The sequence below is a fragment of the Porites lutea genome, chromosome 13 (assembly GCF_958299795.1).
Source record: "Porites lutea chromosome 13, jaPorLute2.1, whole genome shotgun sequence".
In the NCBI taxonomy this organism is placed as follows: domain Eukaryota; kingdom Metazoa; phylum Cnidaria; class Anthozoa; order Scleractinia; family Poritidae; genus Porites; species Porites lutea.
The window spans coordinates 15,919,230-15,938,050 of NC_133213.1; the positions used below are offsets into that span (position 1 = coordinate 15,919,230).

Here is an 18,821-nt window from a genome sequence, read left to right on the forward strand (position 1 = left end):
CAAATGTTAAAATTTTTCAAACGAATAGCTTATTTTATATCCCGAGATGATCCTAAGACCTTTATTTTGCTTTAAAGATACAAAAAGTAGAGGTTAATTAATATTTAACTTTTTGAAACAAAAGAATTTAATTTTTAACTTTTTTGTTAACCGTAACTGAAAAAAATTAGCCGATAGCCGTAAAAGAGCCAAAATTTTTGGCCGATAACCGTAAATGCCACCACCCCATTGAGACCCTCCTCTGGACCCTGTGGTATCAAACGTCTGGACAAAGTCTCAATTCAGGGGCGGATCCAGGATTTTTTTTAGGAGGGGGTGCACTCGTCTCTTGCTCTACTTCAACACCAATAAACCACATAGTTTTTTTTATTTTTTTGCAGAATACCAGTTGTATTAGAAAACCGCAGGTCATCTCAGGGGGTGGGGGTGCGCACCCCCTGCACCCTCCCCCTAGATCCGCCCCTGCAATTGACTAAATCAGGGCCCACGGAGCAGTTTTTAAAGTGCAGGCGGCCGGTGACCATCTCTTTTGAAGTATAGGGGGGAGCGGCAAATTTGGCTGTTCTCTTGTGGCTGTTTACAACTGTCAAATTACTGAACCTTTCTTGGATCATTGCTGGGCGGAGTTATGTTTATAAATTTCAAGCAGTTGAAGAGTACCTTTCTCCTGCTGAGCCAGATTGCACATGCAGGATTTACCGATAGAAGTTTGCAGATCAGGGATCATGATACTAGGTTCCTTTAACGCCTTCATTTTCAGTATGTCATCGAAATGCGTCACATACCACATCATCAGCCGGTATAATTCGTTTTAAGAACCCGTAGTTCCGTCGAGTAGTCTTCAGATTTAATCGAGAACCTTCATCAAAAAAGACTCCACTCCGTTGCATATGCTACATAGCCTTGCTGGTTTGAATTAAAACGCAGAAGTCTAGGACTAAGTGCAAGGCGTTTTGAGGCTTACAGTCGACTCTCTCTTAACGGACACCTCTATAAGACGGACACCTCTGTAAAACGGACACCAAGAGTTGGTCCTTGCCTTTCTTTATTCCCTTTATTTGACTCTCCATAAGACGGACACCTCTCTAAGATGGACACTTGGTGCCGGTCCCAAAGGTGTCCGTCTTAGAGAGAGTTGACTGTACTAGTACGCATCAGATCTAGAACTCGAAACGGACCAATGATAAATTTAGATGCTGGAAGATTCTTATTCCAGCAAAAATACTGTCTATGGAAATGTATATTACAGTCACAGTGCAACCTCTAATTTACAACGAAGTCCTCGGTCTAATTCGAACTATTCTTTGAGGAATAGTAAAATATATGGCAATATTAAAAAGGACCTCGATATAAGCTAACGAATCGAACCTCGTTATAACGAAAATATTTTGCCAGTCCCTTGGCCCTTTGTTATATCGTGGTTCCACTGTACTAAATTTTATTTATATATATTTCAAAAGTGGGCCCCAGCCCCTCCTTCTGCGCGGCCTGAAAATCTACTACCTCACTGGCACTAGCCCTCTGCTATCGATGGTCATCTCACGATAGCTCAAGTTCCTAGCCCCATTTTTCCCACGTAGAAGGCTGAACCTGTCAATATGTACGCGTTGTATGAGTCCTCCTACGGGAGAGAACCCCACGGCAGGAAGTCCATTTCCAAGCAAGTCTAGGATCGACTCAAACAAGATCGAATTTCTCTGAAGATGGCATCGTGCTCCCTGCCCAAATAAACCGAATCAGTTGGAGACACCTTACAGTCGACTGCTTTTCAGTCGACTGATGACGATGATGTTGATGATGATGATTTTAATAGGAAAGGCATCATAAAGCCCTTGCATGGTATCCCAAAGTAACCTAACTCTCGCCCCATAAATTTTTAAGCTTGACATTTATAGGACAGAGTTCCTGTTCTAGATCATGACACCTGATAAAGGTTGCATTGCTATCAAGTAATTTTCTCCTTGAGAAGTTGCCCTGGACCTCCTTGGAACTGTTGGCTTTGAAGTGGAGGTATGACTATTCATTAGCGGGTCACCTTTACAAAGAAAAAGAGATTTACGAAAGTCTTGTTTACCCAGAATATACATACAAGGATTCAGCAGCGATGCAAGGAACCTAAACCAATAGATCACATATACCAAGGGTAAGGGAATTTCTGAGTAATCTACCCTCCGAAGTGCAAAATAAGGAAGCCAACAGATTATGTACACACACAACATGGCGGCAAAAATTAAGACCGCTTTTCTTTCATGACGTCTTTGTTTCCGCTTGTTATTCAAACACGGCACGAATTGTTTCTGAATGTTTTGGCCCTGTCTAATGATTTCAGCGAAAATACAAATGTATGTAAAGCTCATGAAGATAAATGGAAGTCCAAAAAACAACACGAGGAACACAATGTCGTAAATAAGTTCGGCTGTCATGACGTAGTCAGTTGGTTCTTCATACAGATTGTGGTGGAATGGGTCGAGCCAAGCGAGCTGTACTAAAGCAGTAACCGCTGACAACAGCCAACTGAGCAGCATAACCAGGATGCACCTGGGTCGTGTAACAAACGTTGTGTAATGGAGAGGATATATTATGGCCATATATCTAAAAGAAGTAAGACAAGTGGAATTCACAAACTAACTACTTAAACGTTAGGTGGGCTTTTCCCTCAAAAAATGGGTGGGGCGGGCAAGAAATGAAATACTGAAAATATCAGAAGAGTCGAGAAAGCAGACTTTTCCAGTACAGCCTTTATGCATGTACAGTTTGTCATTTATGCCGCTCTATAAACAGAAGTTTTACAAATGTTACTCGCTGTCCCCTTCATAGAAATCGGAGGAAAGCAAAAAAATTACCATAGCCAGTATCTGTGACAAAGAGGAAATCTTGTAAAGAAGTTAACCGCGGCAGGACTAGCTCAGAGCGGGAGGTCGCGGGTTCGATTCCCGGGGCCGGACCAATACTCAGGGTCTTAAAATAACTGAGAAATGAAGGTACTCCCTTTGCCCTGCAGGCGGCTGGACCTTCGCGTGGCTCGGATGATCACGTAAAATGGCGGTCCCGTCTCTACTAGGAGACGTAAAAATATAGTGCCCCCAATTAGCACTTTCGTGCTAAATACATTGACACTCAAATTAAGTGCGTTTTTTTTGTAAAACATTTCGTTTATCGTCAAGAGATATAAAAGGTCGCCCAAGATCCGGGCCAAGATCGCGCGCTGTGAGGTTACGCATAATTGTAGCTTTTCACATAGCACTAATTTATTACACCCAGGATTTTAGGGTGTACGAGGGGACATGTGACCAGCCGATGCCAGGGCCTTTTCCGTCCCCACCCATTTTTTGATGGAAAAGCCCTGGGGACGAGGTTGGTGGGCCTGCAGACTGATAAAATCCTAGTTGGTTACTATAATTCCAAACTAAATTCTTCAGTAGTACTTATACAAGTTACTATTTCTTGTAACATTTACGCCTATCGACGAAATCCTATGATGAATCCTCTTCAGTAGCACAACCGGTAGCAGAAAAGGTAAAGGTAAAGAGTCTTAATTTATTTTACTTCGGTGTGGCTCGAAATGGTTATCTGACTAGCAAACCTGAGGCTAACGGTGCGTTCATTTTACACTCCCCCCCCCCCACCCTTCTCTCTCCCTTTCTCCGTAAGAGTGTTCCGTTGTTGACGGGACCTGAATGGTTCTAACTGTATATTTATTATTGTTATAAGTTTTTTTTTTAATTTCTCAAGACAAGGATAAAATCTCAAGTTTTGTCCTCATTTTTTTCGCCATTTTTGGAAGACAAATGATTATTTGGCAGAAATTTTAATTTTACCTGTCAGTCGTAACAGACAGCAGGTGACATACGATCGACGACGAAATAAAACGAGACATCTGATCTTGAATGATGCAAACCACTGATTGGCGGACGATGTTACACGTGATAAAAAGAGGCACCGAAACCAGGCCTGTTAAGAGGTCAGAAACTGCCAGGCTGCAAAGCAACAAATTGGTGATCGATCGAAGGTATTTCTTTCGTGCCATTAGCACCAGAACCAACCCGTTGACGAACACGATCAACACAGCCAGGAAGATCGGAAGGACATCTGCTTTCGGATCAAAAGAGCCTTCGTAAAATTCATGCCGTTCAACAGCTTTGGTGATAGAATAAGAAAATATACTTGTCAAAGAATTATTCATTGCTACTGTCTGTGCTGTTTACTTTTCTTAAACAGATTTTTCAATTTTTATCAATTCTGTAACACTCCTCCTCTACAAAATATAGCCCTTATATCCGAGGTGCAATCTAATCTTTTAGCTGATTGGACTAATCTTAGGAGTCTGTTTTGATATGTTCTTCAGATTTCATTTTTAATCTATACATTTATTGCTTTTTATTCCATTTCAAAGCTATTGTATTAGCCGTGATATTTTATGGATTTCCTAGCCTAAAGGCTTACCTTCGGACGTGTTATCTTGAGAGCTGATATGCGCCATGACGAAGTAATCTTTCGGCAAATGTCGGGGAGCGGTCCAAGTTGCATTAACTTCCCGTCTTAAAATAACAAAGAAAATGGAGAATGACGACCCGAAAGCAAACAAAAAAATAAAGTCAAATCAAGATATTTAGTCTACTTATAACAAATATTAAAAGAAACTATGAACTCAAAGAAGAAAAAAACTCAAACTCACTGCGTTTTCAATGCTGAATACACCAGAAGCCTAGTAGAACTTGGATTCAAAACAGTAATGAAGCGTTATGGCTTAAGAATGTACTGCTTGCTTTCAATAGAAGATGGCTTTCCTATTCATACGCAAAAAGATTTTGTTCAATGTGAGGCGATGTTGAATCGGAATCAGGTATTAATGACATAGCAACAAATGTATTTTCCATTAGTTTCAGTTTTGAAGCATTTTTAATTCTTCCGGAGCGAAAAGTGTACGCTATATCCAACAGCCAATGAAATCAACTTCTTGCTTTGTTAATTAGACATTTAAAATATGAGGAGCAACAAATTGCTGACCACTTTCACGTTTAATTTAAATAACTAGAACATATCCATTAGTTGCACTTTTACAAAGAATGGCTCGAGTAGGTAAGAAGTAATTATGTAAAAAAGAAACCAGTTTTTTATGGCTCATACTCATTTTTATCCCTACTGAATTGTGCTCTACATAGGAAAGAGAACTTTTTAGTGAATGAAATACAACGTAAGTTGACCGCGATATTAGTCTGCGTCAGCTGAATCTTAATTAAACCGCATATGTCATGTAACGGCTTTTAAAACAGCATAAATAATAAATAAATAAATAAAATAACGTACTTGTGGTAAATAAAGTAAGTCCAACAGAGTACTTTCCTAGCAAATTTTACTTGTTGCTGTTAGTCTCCTTATATTCTTTGATCTAGTAGAAATTAATTTTTTAATATGCACTCCTTTCAGTTTGCGAATACAAGTCATTTTCCATTAGCACTCTGGCACGAATAAAGCAATTGCTGTTTTGAAAGCTGACAGTGGATATAAACTATGTTGTGTGTTACTATTTATTCTAACACAAACACATCACTTATACCGGATAACTATACTACCACCTCGGCATCAGGCCTTGATTTGCCAAAAAATAGGTCCCCCTCAATTCGCAATCGCAATTCCATGATCCCCATGCCATGGCCATTCTGCCACCACCCGCTCGCTTTGCATCACGGTACTGAATTTGCAGCACGCCGAAGCACGCTGAGCTTATTCCGAGAACTCCGTAACGAACAGTTATACTACTGGGCCCGGTCCACACGTACCCAGGAAGTTTTAAAAACGAACATGCTTTTCCTCCTTTTTAGCCTTCCAACTACACTTAAACGGCGTTTTCAGGTACCAAAAACGCAGGTTTTCTAAATTTTTTCCCAATTTTTTTTTTTTTTTTAAACACTGTCTTACAGTTTTTGAGTACAACTGATGTCATACTAGTCATACGGCGCATTGCTTGTAAGGGATGCAATCATATTTCCATTGTTTCATCAGCGTTTTCGAGTAGTGGACGTGCGAAAACGATTCGAATACGGTGTATAGACACAAATTTTTCGGAAAATGAGAAAAAAATCTTTGTTTTCAAAAAAAATTCGAATAGGTACGTGTGGGTGAGGCGTAAGGATACAAGTAAGGCTAATACTGTAACCAAAAAGGCTTATTTACTCCAAGTAGTGAAATAGATGTCAAAGAGTACTGCGGCCACATTAAAGCTAATTAGTAAAGAAACCTGTCAGAACTCATCACACTTTTTTCCTTTTTATTTTTCGTTACTGAAAGACATGCACAATGCCGGTCAAATTCTAATTTACGGTTAAATTCAATTTAGGAATGTCATCTTTTACTCATCATTACGAATAACGCAGTAAGGAGCTTGGACTTTATTTATAGTGCTCTACTTAGATAGGCACGAAATAGCCTGGGCAGATAGAATAAATACTTAGTCAAGGGCTTTGGGGGGAGGGGGGTATGGGTGATTTCGGAAAAAAAAAAATTCTGCAGACTGATTTCGAGGGAAAAAAAAAGGTTGCAAGGATATATACCTGACGAAAACAAATTCCTATAATAGTGAAAAAAAATTCTTACTCCGTTTTATGTCAGGAAAAAATTCTATCACCAGAGGTTTGGGAAAGAAAATTTACCCAAACCAAATCAAAAGTCAAATGGTGAACGTCAAAGTCTACAATAATGTTCTTACTATGACTTATGAGCAACATGTAAGACCAGTACTGAACAATATTCTCCGATAATAGATGCCGTATTTGAGACTACAGAAGATATTTTAAAAGGCGTATCAAATGGAAAAATTTTCTACATTTTAAAAACTTTATCCGAAATAATCGATCTTAGCAAGAAACGATCTTTTCACATGGCTGTGACGTCATAGCAGTTCATAAGAGACAACTGCATGGCGAACAATGCATTGTGACGTGACTTAGGAGTACATGCACTCGCTCTGGGGGAACTTTTCTACTATTGCATTCAAAAGACTTTAGATTCGAGGACGAGAGCGTCTACGAGTACGAGATTTGACTGAAAGGTTTTTCGCGTATTGTCAAAATATAGACATCCCGGAAAGCTTCATTTTACCATTTTTCACTAGAAAAGTTAAAACTGTTATCTTTAGTGAAGGAGGTTACGCCTCCTCCAGATCGAAAAATGACAAAACTTCTAACACATGACATCTTGTTCCCGCCACTTCGACATTCTCGCTAAAACTCGTAGTAGAGTGACGACGGCTAACACGTTTTCCCGCCAAAATGACGCTGGTTCACGCGCGAGCACTACTTAGTTTTGAGAAAATTTCGTACTCGTAGTCGTACTCGTCTTAGAGTCTAGTAATACGGACACTTTTTGTGGCTCCTTCATTGTCCGTATTAACGAGATTTGTTATCAGCACCAGCAAGAGAGGATAATGGAACAGAGGAAACGCCTAGTCTAGCCCTTGGGACATGTGAATTTCACCAAAGTTATTTTGGACCAATTAAACGCTTGAAAGTTCGGAAGATGGTTTTCGAAGCGAGAAGTCCGAAACCTTTTTTTCAGGGGAGAATTCAACAGTGACCGTTACAATTTTCTGCACCGTTTGCTATGAGACAGTCGCGAGTGAACTTGATGACGTAAAACAGTCGATTAACATGTGCGGACGTCTCAAGAATTAGACTTCCTTTTAATCACAACCTCTAAGAATAACTTTAGTGAAATTCACTTATCCTGGCCAACGCCCAAAGATTCCATGTTTGTACCATTGTTCCTTCTTGGCACCAAAGGAGATGTGTGGAAAGAGTGTGAGGAATGTGTATACTAGTATTCAGGGCTTAAGTCGTGTTAAACAGTAGTTGTCTTTACAGATGAGTGCAGGGAATTTGATCTCAGCCGTGTAAAAAGGATCCTTCGTGAAGCACTGATCGCTTGACGAAAGTCTCGTTTAGCAAGAATAAAAGCACATGGATTAAATATGGAGGTAAAAAACCTCAGATAAATAAAAAGATAAAGAAGTATGGGGGGAATTTCAAAAATGTCGTAACCAAGGTTATCGTGAACGCGAAGAGCAAAGAAAGGCAACCAGCAAATCACAAACACAAGCAACATTATAGAAAATATGATTACTGCTCTCCATTCACTGTGAGTTCGTCTCTTAGTCTCCAGCCATCCGGGATTGTTGTAACGCTTTATGTGACGATATTGACGCAAAATTGCCATGAAAATGTCGGCATAAACAACTGTCATGATCACAAAAGGCAGCAAGAAGTATAGTATCAGCAAAGTGACGTCATAACGGATTTCATGTTTCATGATGTCATCATCCACCTCATCGACATCCTCTCTTTTGTAGTTTATCCAAGCGAGCTGAATAAGAGAGGTGAAAATAGAGGAACACCATATGAAAGCTGAAGCAATGAAAACTCTCCGTTTGGTCACAACTACGTTATAGCGCAGCGAGTGCTTTACACCGATGTGGCGGTCTATGGTGATGGCAAGCAAGTGGGAGATTGTAGACACCGATGTGAACCTCATCATCAGTTGGGACGCAACGCAAACTGGAGTCTTCCTTATGATGTCACAAGCTACGTGTGATGGTATGCTAAGTAACCCGGTGAGGAGATCGGAAAAGGCCAGGCTACTAAGGAGGAGGTTCATGTTTGTCTGTAGGTTGGGAAATGTTTTCACCAATGAAATTGCCCATGCGTTTAATCCAATGATAATAACAGCACATATTAGTGGTGGGATGTGATACACAGGGTCGAATATCCCGGCATATTCATCAAATTCTGTGTCGTTATCCACAGTATCAGAAATAGTAGTAAACACTGTTGTACTGTTCTCGATCATTCTGAGTTTAAACCTCTGAAAAAAAAACGGAAATAATAAAGTGTTTAACGATATCCCCGGCTGTATCGTATGTTGCTGAGAACAATTCCTGTACGCTTTAACCAAATTTACATGGCTGATGGATTGATAGTGACACACCAAAAAAATAACTTACTAAAAACATTGAAAAATTAAAACAACCAAATAAAGTTACCATCTGTCGGCAAGTCAAAGTTTTATGGAGGCCCGTTCTGGTCAAAATTAATATAATAAAATAGCATCACAAGTGACTTTTTTGGCCAGTGCAGCATTTATTATGGACCCGTTGTGTATTTTTGTCATCACTACACAGGATTTTTTTAGTGTGTTGCTAATTTTTTTTAGCTGCATGAATTATTTTTTATTAAGACTGTTTACTTTTTTTATGTTGTTGTATGAAAAAAATTTTCATGCGTACTACAAATAATTTTTCGTGGTACTGCGAATTATTTTTTATACAAGTATTGAGAATTACTTTTTCATCGTGCTGATAATTATTTTTCTCTGTATCGCGAATTTATTTTTGGACCTACAATGCTTTGCGGGCCTTGCAGTTAAATTAGCGGACTGGTTCGAGTCTTTAACTTCCTTGGGCGACCATTTTGAAAACTTTGAAGTGGAGGAGTGCTTTCAAAGAGAATGCCAAGGCGAAAAATTGTCAGGGAAAGAAACAAGGGGTTTTCGTCTTTCTTACAAAATCTGTCAGGAGCCAGTAGTCTGTGCGTTCGTGATGAGGTTTTCTGGACCGAAGATTTAATAGAGGAGACTACGAAGCGACTTCACGACGCGTATCCAATTCTAACCCTTATTAAACATGACATTTCGGCCCGATTGAACAGTTCTCTGCCCAATCTTATACCTCGAGTCTTCGTACTACACATGCTGGCTTTCGGAACGAAGATGCTGTGAATGAGAGTGCCCCTTACCCTGAACTTCAGGAAGGATCTCCCGATTCTAATCCTGACGGGCGGGCATAAGAACTAGAAGAGCCAAATGGTTACGAGGTAGAAGATCTTCGCAGAGTGCTAGTCAGAGTAGACCTCTCTCACTAGCTAACATGGGGAACTTGCTCGAGTGCCTTTACGATGGCAGTATAGTAGTTCACGATTTTTAACATTATGTTTGTAATATTCGGAGATGAACGAGTCTGTCCAACGTCGGATACCTGAGATATATAGCCAATAATGCCATAACATAAATATTGCATAATTCAATCGAATTTGCCAGTTAGTGAGGTCTACTCTAACATAGCACTCAGCGAAGGTCTTCTACCTCGAGTCCATCTGGCTCTGCTTCTAGTGCTCGCCCGTCTGGATTAGAATCGGGAGCTTCTTCCTGAACTTCAGGGTAGGGGACACTCTCATTCTCTGCGTCTTCATTCCGAAACCCAGCATGTGTAGTACGAGACGAAGACTCGAGGTACAAGATTGGGTAGAGAACAGTTCAATCGGGCCGACATGTCATGTTCAATAAGGGTTAGAATTGTTTTCGAGTCGCCGGTGAAGTCGCTTCGTAGTCTCCTCTATTAAATCTTCGGTCCAGAAAACCTCATCACGAACGCACAGACTACTAGCTCCTGACAGATTTTGTAAGAAAGATGAAAACCTCTTTCGTTTCTTTCCCTGACAATGTTTCGCCTTGGCATTCTCTTTGAAAGCACTCACCTACACTTGCAAAGTTTTCAAAATGGTCGCCCAAGGAAGTCAAAAACTCGAACCAGTCCACTTCAAATGCAAGGCCCGCAATGCATTGTAGGCCAAAAAATAAATTCGCGATACCGCGAAAAATAATTCTCGGCCCAATTAAAAAATAATTCTTGATATACATTAGAAAAATAATTCGAAGTACCACTGAAAAATAATTCATAGCATGAATGAAAAAAGTGTTCCTATAATTAAAACATATAACTCTTGTTGTTAAAAATAATTACAAACACGCTGAAAAAAGTATTGTTTAGTGATGACAAAAATACACAACATGTCCATAATATTTGCTGCAGTTGGATTAAAACTGTCTCGCGGTGCAATTTTATTGTCATGATTTTGACCAGAACGGGCCTTCATAGAGTTTCCATTTTTCATTAACACCCTTTTCGGCGTGAAAATATGGTGACAAGCTGCTTGATGCCAAAGAGGAGGGCAACTTTAAAGTGATTTTACAAATTATGAATTACTTATCAACGCCGCATTTATTTCTGCATGCAAATGAAGAAATAAAAATAAAGACTTCTTTGCGACATAAACTGGAACTATTCGGCCACTATTTTACGGAGACCGGATTTTAAATGACTTAGTTTTCCATTAAAGACTACGTTACTGACTTTCGTGTTTGTTTGTTTGTTTGTTTGTTTTTTTTGTCGTTGCCACGTTAACATCGATTTGGAGAAAACCTCTGTCTTAGCGAAACATCCAACCAAAACAATTTTGAGGAAAAATACCGTGTCGACATACCGGATATATATAGCGGATGTGGAAAATTCGATATGGCGATTGAAAAATGTCCATTACGGTCTACCAGAAACCGTATCGAAACATCTTAGGTAGTAACTTCCCTATTAAACGTTTTTATTTTCCTGCTTCAAGATAGGAGAATTTTAACCGATATTTTTATTCAGATGAATTTATCGGTTTTAGTCCGGTTAGGTTTACTACTTCATAGGCAACGAAACGTTTCCTACTCCATGTTGATCGTGTTGTTTTTGACTGATCAGCCCAGTTTTATATTTTTACTGTCAGTGCTTTATCAAGTCCTGCGCGCTATATGATCTCACCCAAAAAAATCGTTTGAAAATTTTTAAATTAAAAAAAAACAGTTTTACCTTGATAATTTTCCTGCGATGGTCTAGTGTTTTGAGACTCTTGTGTGCAGAACAAAATGAAATGAAAGCTCCTCAGGATCTCTCATTAATAAAAGTAGTTCTTAACTTAGATAGCGTCTACATAATATATATGCACTGCTAAAGATGTCTCCGGCTTGTGCTAGAACGCATATCTGCTCTGTTTACATACTCAGATTGAGGTTTTGGCACTTGCTTCTTCCTGCGGCGATGTTTTCTTCTAAAGCTGACGTAAAGAGCTCTTGAAGCGTTTTAGTATGTGGACACATCCAGCAATGTTTACTCCGGGTGATCATTTTACCGGAGATGCATTGATTCATGTTCCGTTAAATGAAACATTAAACTTAAGCCTCAAGGAAAAATTAATATTCGGTCGTCCCCAAAAGTGTGCTTGAAAGAAGGCTTTTAATGAAGGCGCGACAAAAATTACCTTCAAACCAGCTGCAATGAGCGCGCGATACATGTCGTTTTCGCGAACAGAAAAACAACACAGCTATTGAAAGGATTTGTTTCCATGTACAGTCCCATATTATTTAGGTTCAAAAAGCTTCAATGTCCCAAATTTATACAATTATGACTTCAAGCAAAACAAGGGACGTGTCCCTTCAGAACAACATTCTGGAAAGTTCGCGAAGTGAATGAATGGGACGGATGGAAATTTCCTCAAAAAAAAAAAATTCAAAAAAAATTAATCCTAGCAGCTGGAAAATGATTTTTTGAAAGAGAGCCATTCAAGGGAAAACTCCACAGATTGCGTTTGTAAAATCGAATGAGACTAAGTACGTCTTCCGGGAGGAGTTTTTCGGAAAATGGGCGATCTTTCCTAGATAGAGACATATTCGTCGTAAATTTCGAGAAGGCGTAAAAAAGCCGTGTTCCAGTCGCTTCGTAATCGAAGCGGTATATTAAATGTCGTATGGAAAGCACTTAAGGAGTTTAAATTGTCTTTTACAAACAAAACACTGCCTAAACCTAAAAAATTGTTTCTTTAATTACATTTGCGACATCATATGCTGAAAAAGGCGAAACACACAAATACAAAAAAACTCCTTTCCATTGTGCATAGTGAGTCAGTTGACACTGCAAGTATTTTTTAAGTTCGCGGCCAGGCTATCATGGTAAGCGAACATATATGTTTATAGCGATCTTTGAAATTCCCGCAAGAGTTGTTTATAAATATCGAATATTAATCAAAGTGAAAGTGAATCCAGTTTTGTATGTTCTCTTTCTGACAGAAAGGCTAAAAACCAAAAACCCGTTTTTTTTAATTTCATCGACAAAAGATCTAAGCCTTTTGCACGTTAAAGCCAAAACAATCTACTTCAACTTTCATAGCCCGTACTACCAATTGAAAGTATAAAACTAATATATAAATCAAGGTCATGTTAATAGCAGGAATTGTTATTATGGTTTTGCGGTAAGACCAAACTTCTAAAAGCCTATAGTTTCTTGTATATTTTGATATTTGTTCCATTTAACTGTCTACCGTCTATTCATTATCAGAGACCTTTCCGTATTATACTACTGACAACACATATAGCTACAATTAAATGACTTATTTTCGATGCAAATCCATTATTTTTTGGTTACCTTTCTAAATGTTCCCTCAAGTGTTATTTAAAGCGGAAAAGCTGAAAAAAGCATGTACGTGCCTATTGAGCGAATCAAATTGGTAAACTTTTAAATGAAAATTTACGTCGTCCGTTTGCGTCATTCGAGCGGCAATATATTTTCACTCTTCATGTCAGTTGGCATGATTATACGAAACTTATTTTCACATTCAACAGTACACGCTAGACAGAAATAGGCTAAAATTCTTTTTAGCCCAAGGCAGCCTGAAACGTCTAAATTCAGTTTCCCAGTCAAAAACCTCGCCGTGAAAGTACGAAAACTATACAGCCAAGGAAGTGATATCGATTACTTTGTTTTTTAAGTGTTTTTTTATCTAGTAATAATCAGCAAGAAAAAAGTATGGTTTTTAAATAAAGAAAAGAAAAACCAAATATTCTTACATAGTATTATAATTTCATCTTACCAGCAGATAAATTAGCTTTGATAACTCAAGATGTAGCTTTCGGCTAGCGGCTGGCTTAATAACATTCACTGAAAAAAACATACAGCGAGCATCTTCCCAGGGCCCCTAAAATGGCAGGTAGATAATGCATCGGTGTCACTTGTGAAGCCGCCTTTGTCAATTTTGACCTATTTTCAAGTTAAATCGATATCCTGCAGCGTTTGAGTTTCCACTTATGTAAATTCAGCCAACATTGTCATAAATATTTTGTAATATTCGATTCATTGTGCACACAATGCTCATTATTTTATTTTTTCCGAGGAGTTGGAATGAGACATTACTTCGAAAGTTGCTCTCCTACACAATTTGCCAGGAAAATCTCCATTCACTTTTATCTACATGCATGTTAGAACTAACGCTGGATTTAGTTCAAATTAATAAAGTTGTATTGTCTTCGATTGAGTTACATTTGTGCGGTTTTAATAATGAATTTACATCTGAATCCAACCTTTATTTACTTTAATTTGTAAGTTCTGTTTGGCAGGACTTCAACTTTTAAATCCTGCAGATAGTAAACATAATCTGATACTTGAAAAAAGTATTTAGAGTTTACCCAATTTCACACTTAGAATAAGACAGTATAGCGGGACGATTTCTTTATCACTTTAACTTTTAAATCTGTTCTGATAGCAGTGTAAATGAAACCTCTTTCGCAGAACGTTTGAATAGTATTTATTACAAGATTTTTTTTAAACAATTTTTATTTCTATTTTTTATCCTTTGGCCGCTATATTAGAGGTGAAAGGGTTAAACTAGTCTTCTTCTTTTTTACCACCAACTGACATTTATGTTTTGGGGAAAGTCTATGGGTTTTCACACTTTAAATAATTATTACGTACGACTATTAAAGTAAAGTAAGAGAATAGTAATTAAAAAAATATTCCATTTTCGAAGCTAAAACACTGTCTTGTTCTTAACTAGTAGTGGGTGATTGTTGTTTTTCAAAGGAAATCTATTTTCAAATCAAATCAAGTATTAATGCTAACCCAATTATTGTTACAAGTTTTGTAGCGGATATCAAAGAAATAAAATATGTTCTTGTATTTTGTTTGTTGCTGTTGTTGTCTCTTTTATCGAAGTTTGACTAATTGTTTTCCAAAAAATGATACGTCAACAACATTTGTGAGCGATATTAAAAAAAACTGTAATAACAATGTCGTGTTTATTTTATCATAATAAACACAAGCAAATTTAGTTTCCGCAATTTTTTCATGTTTTGAAGACTGGGTATAAATTCGTGGTATATTTAATAACGTAGCTATGTCCATTAGTTTCCTATGCACAAGCTTAATATTTGTTTGCAATTGTTACAACATGATAATTAAAAGTGATTCAAATAGTAAAATTGTTTGCTTATTATTTACAGATATGAAATATGTTTGATGTACATAATTTATAAGGAAAGACGCTTTATGAAACAATGTACTTTCCTACATAAAAAAACGACTACCCCCAAAAAAAATATTTTAAAAAAGGATGAACGTTATCCACACCTAACGCATATATAGAGCCCGGTAAGTTGACGTTAGTACACTCATGCTGCAGTTCAAGGCATTCGATTATTTTTACGCCCTTCTTCAGTTCATCAGTTCAGTTCCGTTAGCAAGCCAAAGCTGTTAACATTGATATAATGAATATCATATACTAGATTATGGTATCAATACGAGAAAAGACAAAATGTTTCTATTAAGTTAATATAAGTTTAGAGTCGAAACATGTATGCATAGTAAATGTATGGAGCTCAGCTGCACAGAAATCTTACCCGGTTTTTAAACTTGATCACGGTTCTTAACTTGTGTTCAATTCTGAGTTTCGTTAGGATTTTCGAGATACGTATTTGTAATATACTGTATGCATGTATTCTAGGGGATTAAATAAATCCTATGAAGTAGTCAAGACAACGGTGTTATCTTCATCTGATGATGATTTCACCCTGTTTTTTTATTATTTATTTTTTAGATATTATTTTATTATTGTTTTTTTCATGATTCAAAGGCTACGAAAAGATTGAAAAAATGTAGTTTTTTGAAGATGAAGAAAACGGTTTGGCGATGCAAATCACAGTACGCCAGAGGACCACAAGCTATTCTAAATTTACACGGCAAAACTCAAAGTAAATAATTATGCGCCCCGTTTGTTTGTTACAATAAGCATATCGAAACGTTTAAATCATTTATTTAAATCCGCCTATTAAAAGAAAATTGTTGGAAGTACTAATGAAACCACAATTTTTACTTTTGTTGTATTTCTTTTATCTATTCAACACGTCCAATACCCTCATAACTGCGTAATTAATCAACTGGTGCAGTGAAGCTTAATGAACCTGCAGTTCCCATTCGTCGAAAACAGTTCAGAATTACTCGGTTCGCAAAGTAAAGCCCGCAAATATTCCTTAAAGCGGTTAGGCCCATAAGGTCTTTAATGACGTCATAATCTCAATGAAGATCGCGCGCATTTCTTGAAGGAGCCAATTACAGCTTAGCCCCAGAAGGAAGGCATTTACAATGCACGTAAAAGGTATGATGAATATTCATTAATGTAAAAAATGACCTGAGTGTGTCCTGTTTGGGCTTCCGAACAGATCATTATCGCTGCTTTAGACTTAAAGCATCGGCGTGGCAAATCACTGTTTTGCGGTGATCACAACTTCAAGTTTAACACAATACTGGAAACTTTGTAATGCCACTCTCTTGACCTGTGTTTCTGATTCACAAGTCTTTTGAACAAATTTGTTTGTTTATTGCCCTATTCAAAACTCGAGAAATGAAAAATTTCGCTAAATAAATGTTGAACTCTAGCTAAGGAAGAAGATTATCTTCAACCAGTGAGGTTGCTCTTGGAAAATGAATTAATTACTTCAAGGGAAAATCAAGGTTTCGTGACATTGAAAATTTAAGCTCTTTGACTAAAAAACACTGAGCATATACTCCGCCAGTAATAGCCTATATCTCACACATGCACACAGCTGCATCGCCTCGACAGAAGCATGCACCCATAGACACCTTTTCTTCCCCGTTTAGACTCTTCTGGGGTTGAGTTACGTCGCTCGTCGTTCTCTTCGTGCCCCGCACTTTCGGTGCTCACGCAGTCGACGTGTGGCAAGTCTAGGGTAGGGTGGGATTTTGTGTCTTGTGAGCAACAATGCTCTAAGGGGTACTCCCCCCCCCCCCCCCCATCGTACCCCACGGAAGACCCAAGAAAGCTTGTCTGGAGTAGCGTTCAATGGTAGTTGTTAACACACGCCTTCCTTATCCTTAAAAAAGAGCGACCTCCTGGATTCTTCCCCGTGAATTATGGGGCAAACCCGATAACCTGAATTATCATGGATCGTATCTACGTGATCTTCATACGCAGTTATAAGCCGCCAAGCGCTTGTTCCTAGCGGCAAAGATGAAAAACAGCCGATAGAGGAGAGTGATGCCTGGTTGCGTGCGCCAATTAACTACGCCTGCTGTTATTGTAGAATAGTAACGCAGATGTAGAGTTTAGTGGTTATAACTAAACGTTAGCCTTTCAGAGGCTAAAGATACCAAATTGCATGACACGAGATGTAACCAGATATATAAAAGCAACTGGGCAAAGTGAACATGCAGTATCATGAATCTAAATAAGGTAATCCACAGCAGAAATTATAGAACAGGCAGATCAAAAATACCTGTTCTTGCTTTTTCGACCTTCCAGCTCTGTCGAATTGCAGTTCGTGTTCTGTAACAACCAAGACCAGAAGTTGGATAGGCTCGTCTTGATAATGGGGAAAAATACATGGCAGGTAGACCAGGAATGTCTGGCCTGTTTTTAAAAACAGTAATGTCAGTACGTGATGAGTAAGACGAAAGTAATGGTTAACGCTAGTTAATAATTCCCACCAGAATACGTAAGGAAATAATCCGACCGGAACGGACTACAGTATTACCCTCTGCACGCAGGAGCCCACCATGGAGTGCTGTTAAAGTGACGGAGATGCTCGTCGTCTCGCTTAGGGTTGTAAATTGTAGATTTGGGTCTCACTTGAGTCACCATATTTGCCCAGTCACGTATCGCTTCTTAATTTGATCCGAAGAAATCAGTACAAAAAAAATGCGGTGACATTGATCCCCGGGGGTACTTGCTTATATGGTCTGGAGAGGATGTGCCGCTGGACGGGGTACGGTTTTTGACCCAGTCTCTGTCCTAAACAGGGTAAATAATTTCGTGTGAGTCTGTACTAAACAAGGTATATAATTTTGCCGTGAATTTGTCAACATGATATTGGCTGCACGATTGATTTGATTTGCTACGTGAATTTTGTTTCTACAATGTACTCCAAGTATAGAAAAGCAATGATATTGAATTTGCTCTGGCTTGCATTTTGTCCTTTGTCCTAAACAGGGTCATAAAATTGAGGGTGTTGCCGTAAACAGGGTATGTATTTTTAAAGGAATTTTTTTGTCCTAAACGGGGTCAGGATTTCAAACCCTCAGCTGCTCCCCTGGCCTCCCAATGCGTGACGAACGAACCCGACAGGACGTCTGCGGGGAGGCTACTGCTCCCCTATACCAAGAGAGATCATTCTCTCTTGTCTATACCCAAATACTGGTCGAGTACCCCCTCTCCCCACCCCCCACCTCCCCCCCCCCCTCCTCCAGCACTGACATAAATCTCACATTTATAAAAGGAAAGGCGCGACATCCCTGGCACAGTAAAAAACACTTCACTATAGCTCTTATTTAGATGTCTGTGTATTAGTATGGTCTCTTTTAGGACAGGTTAAACTTGAGCCACACCCAGGTTTGTCTCCCTTCGGGATTTCATTTTCATTTTCCGAGGAGAATCTCGGACACTTTTATATGATACCATCATCATCATCATCATCATCATCATCAATCTTTATTTATACACGAAATCGTATCATTTGTGCATGGTCTTCCTAGGATTCGTGTGTAAAATCAAATAAACTAAAATGCCTCTAAGGAACTATTTGACTATAAAGGTAAAAATACAGAAACTTATATTATAATAAGAGTTACAATGAGTCATAGTGTATTACGATAATCTTTCCTATGAAATGAAGTT

At 38.5% G+C, this 18,821-nt stretch overlaps 2 protein-coding genes across 5 annotated transcripts; both read right to left on the reverse strand.

Annotated features, from left to right (window-relative positions):
- Window positions 1-1,837: 1,837 nt before the first annotated feature.
- LOC140922455 (histamine H2 receptor-like) lies at window positions 1,838-4,183 on the reverse strand. The gene is made up of 2 exons (XM_073372439.1): window positions 3,819-4,183; window positions 1,838-2,592 (listed from the first exon to the last, which is right to left on the reverse strand). The coding sequence occupies exons 1-2, from the start codon at window positions 4,181-4,183 to the stop codon at window positions 1,911-1,913; spliced, it is 1,047 nt and encodes a 348-aa protein (XP_073228540.1). The 3' UTR covers window positions 1,838-1,910.
- Window positions 4,184-6,251: 2,068 nt separating this feature from the next.
- Window positions 6,252-17,543, reverse strand: LOC140922847 (adenosine receptor A3-like). 4 transcript variants are annotated; one of them, XM_073372880.1, is made up of 2 exons: window positions 17,425-17,543; window positions 6,252-8,856 (listed from the first exon to the last, which is right to left on the reverse strand). In XM_073372880.1, the coding sequence occupies exon 2, from the start codon at window positions 8,839-8,841 to the stop codon at window positions 7,837-7,839; it is 1,005 nt and encodes a 334-aa protein (XP_073228981.1). In that variant the 5' UTR covers window positions 8,842-8,856; window positions 17,425-17,543; the 3' UTR covers window positions 6,252-7,836. The 4 variants fall into 4 exon arrangements, with proteins under 4 accessions (XP_073228981.1, XP_073228979.1, XP_073228982.1 ...); XM_073372878.1 differs by lacking the exon at window positions 17,425-17,543 and adding an exon at window positions 13,731-13,842; XM_073372881.1 differs by lacking the exon at window positions 17,425-17,543 and adding an exon at window positions 11,814-12,049.
- Between the last annotated feature and the right edge of the window lie 1,278 nt (window positions 17,544-18,821).